The following is an 8618-nucleotide window of genomic DNA, read 5'->3' as shown; positions in this document are numbered from 1 at the left end:
TACCGCCATTCGACCTCTGCAGCTCATCCAGAATGCAGCAGCTCGACTGGTCTTTAACCTTCTGAAATTCTCCCACACTACTCCACTCCTCCGCTCTCTTCACTGGCTACCGGTGGCTCATCCAGTTCTAAACATTGGTGCTCACGTACCATGCTGTGAATGGATCGGGTCCAGCTTACATCCAGGACATGGTCAAACCCGACATCCCAACCCGCACTCTCCGCTCTGCATCTGATAAACTGCTTGTCCTTTATAAATCCCATTAACACGGTGGACGGACAGCTACTTAAAAAACAAATTTTTTGGTAATTATCTTATTATTTACATGACATAAATTTCCATCTTAATGCTTCAAAATAAATGCCTGCAACTGCACGTAAAGCTTCCTCTCTGTTCAAATTAACCAACATTTCTAGAAGCTTGCAAAGTGCCGGTGTTTTAAAATAAACTGCTGTGGTTTAAAGCGCCGGCAGTTTCAGAAAATGTATCGGCATTAGGCGAACACCTGCAGATTTCAACTCCGATGTATCAAATAGGTCTAAACTGTTTTCTTATTCTTTTTATCTCTCGCAGGATTTCCTGCAAATCTGAGAAAGGAGAACTGGGACAGAGGTTCTAACTGCTCATGTGTGTGTGTGTGTGAGGTAGCACAGCTGCTGGAGACCTGTTTGTGCACTTCTTCTGCATCGTTCATCGCTCTGCAGAAGAAGTGCGAACGCGCGCTTACTCATCGCCGCATCCTGAACCATGTTTGCTTGTTGCCCGCGAGCCATCGAGTCATCTCAAAGGGGCAGCAACTCGTCACACGGAGCGACGTGCCTCTGGATCGGGCGGGATCTACACTTGGTTGAAGAGGCTCAAACGCAGACACACATCATCACTTCGTTGGCGTTGGCGAGAGACGGAGCACAAGGTCAAAGATGCTCTGAGCGGCAAACAGGGCCTGTTTGAACAGTCTGTCACTGTTTGTAACTGTGAACCAGTTGGACAACTGCATTCTGAGTGTGAATTCTGTTAATTGTATATGTGGCCATAAAATATGTATTAAACGAGCTGAGATGCATGTCGCCTCACATTCACTCACAAATCACATACAAGTCACAGGTGTGCTTTACATACAATCTAGATTGACAGTACAACCGAGTAAACTGTGTGTTTTCATGTTGTTGTGTTCAACGCAACACTCTGTTTTGTCCATTCTAACCCCTGAATAAAAATGTTCACCAGCTAATCACCCAGTTTCTTTCCGTAGTGAGGTGCTGAGCTGGTTGTGCAAAGCGGCTTTTAAAAAAAAAAAAAAGAAAAATGTAGAGCTTTTCTGCAAAAAGAAAACAACCCTAAAGGAAGCAGCGAGAGTGGTCCAAAACATTATGGGTGCATCCATCTGTAAAACCACAACAATTAGCTGGCAGACTGCTCTGCTGAAAATGAAAATGTCGCTCACTGTAGCTTTAAATCTGAATATAGATTTTTTTTTTCTTTGCTTAAACGTTTAGAGAGTAATTTCAGAAATGAACCTCCTAGTAATAGAAGCACATGGTTTCATCATCATCGATCATCTAGCCTTGAGCTAACAGTGTAATGAGGGTGCTACATCCAATAATGAGGGAAATCTAACACACAAAGTACAATCACATCTCAAAAACTTTCTGAGGGAGATTCCATGACGTTATTGGAAAACGGTCCTCTTGACATTGTTTTCTGGCAGAAAATAACAGCCCACATTATTGTCCATGAATGACTTTTGAGAGTTGGTTCACTGAAAGCTACAAATATATAACAAAAGTGTTTTGCTATTCAAATATAAAACTCAAACCAATAACAATATTTTTCAATCAATCAGGTTTTATTATCCAGCATGTGAGAATTGAGACCATTAAACTATCAAACATTATTTACAAATGTAATTTCGCTGTCAGCCCATTGCCTCGTGCTCTCTGTTCAGACTGTGCCTGTCTCCATAGCCACAGTGCGTCTCTTGGTGGCGCTGCAGGTCCACCCTGCGCTGGAAGCTGTGGTGACAGCCGGGGCAGCTGAAGGGCCGGTAGCTGCTGTGCTTTCGGCTGTGGGTGAGGAGGTTGGAGCTCTGGCTGAACCCTTTCCCGCACACTTTGCACACGTGCGGTTTCTCGCCTGTGGGAGGGAAGCGCGTAGCGTTTGAGTGAGTTTAAATGTTTCCACAGCACGAGTTCGCCCCACTGCTCTGTTCACCCACCCGTGTGTATGAAGGTGTGCTTCTTCATGTCCGACTTCTGGTGGAACCTTTTGTTGCAGTACTGGCAGGGGTAGGGCCGTGTGTCCGAGTGGATGAGCAGGTGCGTGGAGAGCGTGGATGAGCGCTTAAACGCCTTCCCGCACACCTTGCAGTTGAAGCTACGCTCCTGGATACGCAAACACATTGACTTTGACATCGGGACAAACCAGGAAATCCATGAGGAGTAATGTATTTGTCCTTAAACTCACGAAAACCTCTTTCTCGGCGTACCTTAGCTCTGGCGTAGCCGCCTATCGCTCTGAAGCCAAAGGGCATGAGGGGCACGCCGAAGGCGGCGGGAGATCTTGACAATGGGCCGGAGACGTTGTTTTGCAGATGAGCCTGCAGGTCACCTCCTGTTATCAAAAGTTCTGAAAGAGACTGACGGCGACGGACAGAGTGAAGAAAAGAAAAGGAGGATCAAAAGACATGCCGGTTAGTTTACTTGATCTAAAATGGCCCGTAGGTGTGTGAAAGTGAGAGTGAATGGTTATTTGTCTCGGTCAGCCCTGCGATAGACTGGCGACCGGTCCAGGGTTTACCCCCCCACCCCCCCTCCCTGCTGTATATATATATCGTCTATATAATTGACGTAAAACATTTAAAGGTTTTTAGATATAGATATTGACGCTTAAATGAAGCAGCATTTATTATGCCTATCTTTGATCTGAACTATTCACCGTGCCGCAGCAAAGCCTCTTAACCTTTTCAACCCCCCCCTTTGTTAACAAAATGTCACCACGAAAAGAATAACTGCAAACACACTCTCGTTGATCAGCACACATTTTATCGTCACCCTCTGACATGTTACTTTTATCATTATTTACCTAAAGGTTCCTCTTTCGTTATGGCTGCAGATATAGACTGAGATAAAGCATGAATATCCTGACATTGCGCAGGCCTCCTACCTTTCCACAGAGCCGGCACTCGCTGATCGGGGATTGGAGGTCGGTGTGCGACGTGTGGTTGAGCAACAAGTAGACCAGTGCCTCCAATTGTCTCTCTCGTTCGGATACCTGGTGTCTGTCCGCCGGCCAAGGCGAGACCCTCAGAGGGTCGCTGCTGTTCTCCACGGGCACTTTTTTTAGAACATGACAGGATGATTGGAATGATCTTAGTTTACAGGCAATCGTTTTCTTTTGGGTCTTTGTGGAGTACAGAGCCGCACTAAAAATCAGGACTGAGATACTTGCTATGTCAACGACACCTACTTCACGCTTGCTAACTAGAAGGTTCTGGGTACCTGAATGCCAAGGTTCATCTGCAGAGTTCCTGTGAGAACAGACTGCATCCACCTCCCCTGGGGAGCAAGCCAGCAGGTCTTTTACCCCTAACCTGGGGGGCGAAGAGCTCAAAGCATCCTGGGGCCACCCCCTGGTCTGTCCTGGCTCATGCTGCACGGGCTGGTTGTCTGTTTGGGGCTGCTGGTGTTGTCTGTAGGGGTCCTTGGGTAGGCCGAGCAGGTGGGCCCTTTTACTCCTGACGAGGAACGACCGCGGCATGGTTGTGACTGAGGCAGGTGACTGGAGACGAGGGGACAAATCCTGCAGAGTAAAACCCGGGGAGGGGTCTGAAAAATCTGCTCTTTCAAGTCACGTTTGGAGCCCCATGTGGCACACCTGCCGCTACATCTTCAGTTACAATGCCAAAGCTTGAGGTTTCCTCAGCAAATACACAGCCCTGCACACCTGCACCAAAGACTTCAGGGCTTTCACTGAGGACAACCCGACTTTACACGTTTTATACTTCCATTTGAGCTGCGTGTATGCTATTTAGACATTGAGAACATTAGTTCCACATTACCTAAATGAAACAAATAAATGAGAAATATTCATCAAATTAAAAAGAAATGAATTCTTTATACTTGTTTGGTATTAGTTGTCGGTCATTTTGTCAGTTAATACGAAGAGCAGGAACAAGAAAAGCCTCAAAAGAGAGAGAACACAAGAGAACCACGTGGCAAATGAGCAAATTCCTTTTACCAAAACCTTTCTGCTGATCTATGTTCTGTATTTTATTGTGCATGAGCCTCTGAAATAATAAAGATGATCGGTGAGAGCTGAAGTGTCGATCTTACCTCTGTCTTGTGCAGCTGAACAGGGAGCCTCTCTTGTTGCTTTCTCTTTCTCACTCCCATCAACTGATGACAGGAGACGAAGAGATTCAATCTGATGTCAAAGGGCTGCAGAGGATTGTCGGTCTTAGGCATCGAAGGGGTAAAAAATGGCCCAAAAAGTATATTTAAAAAAAAGGACTATTATGTAACTATGACTATTTCAAAATATGCTCTCTGTTGACTTCCCTTGTTCTGAACAGCAAAGTGGAACAATGACATGACAACACCTCTGTCTTCTCTACACTCAAGGTTGAGGGCTCACTGTGAATAAAGGTGTCACGATAGCAGAGTTGAGTAACCAAGAATAAGAGAAACTTGAATACTGTGCAAAACGGTTGTGTTGCTGCTGAATAAAGCACTACAGGAACTAGTCGTGTGGGTAAACCCATAAATACACTGAGCATTCTTTGAAAAGTTTGAATATCTCATACTTTCTCACTTTTTTTGATGTCTGGGTGTTTTTTATTATTCAGGTGTGAAGTCCCACACAGTTCTTTTAATGAGCGGCGGGGAGACTTTCAGACTTTTTCACCCTAACCTTTTTGTCAGGAAGATGCAGAAATTATTGAATTAAATATCATTTATTTAAACTCACATTTTGGAAAGAAATAACATCTGCAGTGATATAGTAACATGTAGCTCTTCGATTATTAGCAATTAGAAATAAACAATACTGCCAAAAAGCGGTATCTATGCAAATAAGCACTAATGTCTTTATTAAAGATACCTTTATCAATTAGACAACATTTCCAAATACGTGATGAAATACTATTTTGAGAACAATATTAACCGTTCAAATATTTATTTACAGGAATGGAACTATTTACTTTTAACTTTTACTATTAACTTTGCCGCATCCTACTCAGAGATGAACCATAAAACCTTGGTTTTAATTGTTTTAAGTCTAAATCTCCACTTTGCCTCATATATTTTACAATACAACAACACAAAGAAACACAGGACTTGGAGACTGCTGTTTATGTCCAGTGTGAGACAAAAGTCATCTTTCGCTTGTTTTGATTAACGTAAAGACCCCAACAAACATACTTATGTTAGTCAAACCAGTGCTTTACTAAACCTGACCAAGTAGTGTAGCTGCCTTAACTAAAACAAGTAGTTGGTTGACTACGTGTTTTAAACGGAAAGAAGGGCAAATATGTTCCCCCATAAAATGCAGTGGAGCAATGAGAGTGCAGGTCAGTGGTGTGGGGACACCATCAAGCAGGAGACAGGGTGCACTGTTTAAATGTGTGAGTGCTACAATAACATATTTATTCCAAATAAATGTAAGAAACCACACTAAAGAATACAGTACTATATTTCTATAATCATATTGCTGTGAGTAAACACACAAAAACTCAATAACTACGACCAACAAAGGTGTCAATTCTTGGTACAAAGACTACAAAACACACTCGCAAAGGTATCTTGAATCGAGGTAACAATTAATGAGGCCTAAATCTGACCGCAGATTAAAATCAAATCATCAAGGCCCACGTGCATGTGAGCTGAAACCAAAGCGTTTCTCAATGTGGCTGTATTTATGCAAACATCTCATTTGACTCCTGGTGCCGTGAAAGCATCAAAGCGGAGCCGAGTTCGCCTCGCTCTGCACGAGTAGAGGCATGCTAGTGCACTGTGGTCGATGTGGTGGGGGGCTCGCAGCCTTCTCCCAGGGGCTGTCGGGGAGAGCAGACGAGAGTGGCGCAGGGAGCTGAGACGGGCTGGTGGGTTCGGTGGGTTTCTGCCTCATTTGTTTTGGGGGGTTCAGGGGCTTCTTCTTCCCCCCCGATGGTGGTAGAAAACTGCCTTTCTAGGAACCTGAAACTCTGGGAGGGGGAGGGGGGGGCGCTAGTTTGAGTCTTTAAATCCGACTATGTATATCAAGTGGGAGGAATATAGCCTGTTACCTGTTGTGTTGAATACATACATGAATGAGTGCTGCTTTTAGGATAACGAATAGCTGCCAACTGCCGTCTAACCAACTATCTAAGACTAACATTAACTAATTATGGGATGCAACATTTGGTTTTAGTACCAAACCCTTCAAAACAAGTACTAACATGTGATCTGTTCTACTAACTTTTGCTTCTAAACCAGTAATCCAAAAAAAAGAGGAAACTGGTGTCTTACAACCTTATTTCCTCAAAAAGGCCACCTTTACACATTAAAGTGAGACGGTAGTTTTCTCTCAGAAGTCACACAACTCTCAAAGTTTCCAGTCTTAATTTATCAATAATCTCACGCAACGTTGCTTAATTGAATACTTGTATCACTGTATTTGGCCTGGTTTGGCCAGTAGCTAGTTAGCCGTTGTTTGTGAACTTTCGATAGATATTGATGTATAACAGAATTACAGAGACCCAAGACTCTTCTTTTACGGGGTGTAATGTGTTTTTGCATTTACAGACATCCTGTAATTTGCAGTTGACGTGGCTGCTGCTCCGCAAAGGTTAGATTGTGTGGCTTTAAGATATCTTCACACATCATGGGTAGTACTGCTCAGCCTGTGGAAGCAGTTTCATCATAGTGTCTGTGTGGTGCTGGAGAAAGCTTTCCTGATGATGTTCTTCAGGTGAAATCTAGTGAAAACAATATGTTTTGCCGTAGTGTACTTGAGTTATTGTAGAACACGGCGGGAACGGAGTGAACACATGCACAGACACCATCCTAACGCAGAAACATCATTATATTATACTGTAGGACACCGAGCACGTCTAGCTAACTGATATTTGTACAAGCATTTTTGTACTCATTTGCGTAGGAGAGGCGTCAGATTGTCAGGCCACAGTCTCAGCACTTTGGTGTTTATGTGTGTTGCCGCTGTGGCTTCTGGCGGTGGTTTCAGTCAGGAGACTTAACAAATGAAGCGCTCTGCCACTTTCTCACGGCCAGCAGCTTCTCTTTCCTCCTGTCACCAGATCACTGACAGTAACACCCACCCTATTGCACACTCATTTCAACTTTTGCTCACTTTGGTTGAAGGACAGTGCTGGGCTTTCCTTTCCCCATTAGCCACAACATTGCCTCCCACTGGACAGGAAACTAGTACGTAGGATGATGCGGTAGTTTTACGGCTTATCACATCCAGTACTGATTATAACAAGAAAATACATCGTATAACCGATGGCAGTGGTGAAACCTCTCAATTTCAGTCCATTGATGCACATCCCCACTCCCACACAAACAGCCAACTCACAGATGTGCATCACAATGCGGGGTGTCAGAGAGCTGAGGAGGTGTGAGAACGCCAAGACATGGTAGGAAGCCACAGCCTATGTTCGCATAATCAATGGTGCAGATATAGAGAGAGAGCCTATACTTTATACCCGCAGGCCAACAAATGTATGAGTGGATGACTAACTTATATATTACAGCAGGCCTACTCTCATTGCTAAATTCAATATGACATGTGGATCAAAGAAGAGAGTATATGTATAATGTTGCACGTTCTAAAAGCCTGCGCAGTTTTGGTACATTTAGCATTATCATATGGAGAAAAAAAAGCACGACAATATTCATATGTCACTTTTTCAAACATTTCACGAGAAATTCATGTGAATTCAAGCAATAACTTTTCCAAGGATAATGTTTGGCAGTAACACAAAGTTGTTAAATAATATAAATGTTTCACCTAAATGTAAATGTTACATGTAAATATAAATGTTGAATATAAATGTAAATATAAATGTAAATGTTAAATATAAATGTTAATGTTAAATGTTCAGTCTACATATAAGACTTGACAACTGAACATTGCAATATTTGTGGTAATTCACGCCGCAGCAGCAAAATAATAATAAAGTGAGCAAGAGGTTATGGGAATTGAATGTATTATACATCTTTTACATTGTTCATTCTGTACACATGACATCCATTGTAGTCTGTCCATCCCAGGAGTGGGATCCTCCTCTGACGTTCTCCCTAAGGCTTCTTCCCTTTTTCCCCAAGGAAGGGTTTTTCATTCATTCCTGTGCCGATGTGAGGGTTTCGGGGCAGAGGATGTCACATGTGTACAGACTGTAAAGCACTCCGAGGCAAATGTATAATTTGCGATTTTGGTCTATACAAAATAAAATTAATTGAATTGAACCAGCCTACCGTTTTGCTTATTGTGTAGCCATTTGTCATGTTACGAGGGAAACATAGTGGAATTAGCGAGCATGAGCTATCTAACTAACAAATGCTAAGTTTGTCAAATTAACAAATTGAATGACCCATCGAGACACTCCTATGATAATCAGTCAT

General features: G+C 43.1%; 1 protein-coding gene across 3 annotated transcripts; it reads right to left on the bottom strand.

Moving 5' to 3' along the window:
* Positions 1-1827: 1827 nt before the first annotated feature.
* LOC120828422 (uncharacterized) lies at positions 1828-4768 on the bottom strand. Of its 3 annotated transcripts, XM_040191983.2 has the most exons (6): positions 4332-4768; positions 3498-3798; positions 3163-3332; positions 2486-2635; positions 2216-2381; positions 1828-2133 (listed from the first exon to the last, which is right to left on the bottom strand). In XM_040191983.2, exons 1-6 carry the CDS (start codon positions 4461-4463, stop codon positions 1916-1918), a joined length of 1137 nt encoding a protein of 378 aa, XP_040047917.2. In that variant the 5' UTR covers positions 4464-4768; the 3' UTR covers positions 1828-1915. The 3 variants fall into 3 exon arrangements, with proteins under 3 accessions (XP_040047917.2, XP_040047914.2, XP_040047915.2); XM_040191980.2 differs by having other exon boundaries at positions 3163-3798; positions 4332-4696; XM_040191981.2 differs by having other exon boundaries at positions 3163-3777; positions 4332-4604.
* Between the last annotated feature and the right edge of the window lie 3850 nt (positions 4769-8618).

Source organism: Gasterosteus aculeatus, chromosome 11, assembly GCF_964276395.1.
Source record: "Gasterosteus aculeatus chromosome 11, fGasAcu3.hap1.1, whole genome shotgun sequence".
Classification (NCBI taxonomy): domain Eukaryota; kingdom Metazoa; phylum Chordata; class Actinopteri; order Perciformes; family Gasterosteidae; genus Gasterosteus; species Gasterosteus aculeatus.
Note: the sequence above shows the minus strand (reverse complement) of the source record. Positions and strands in the feature narration are given on the sequence as shown.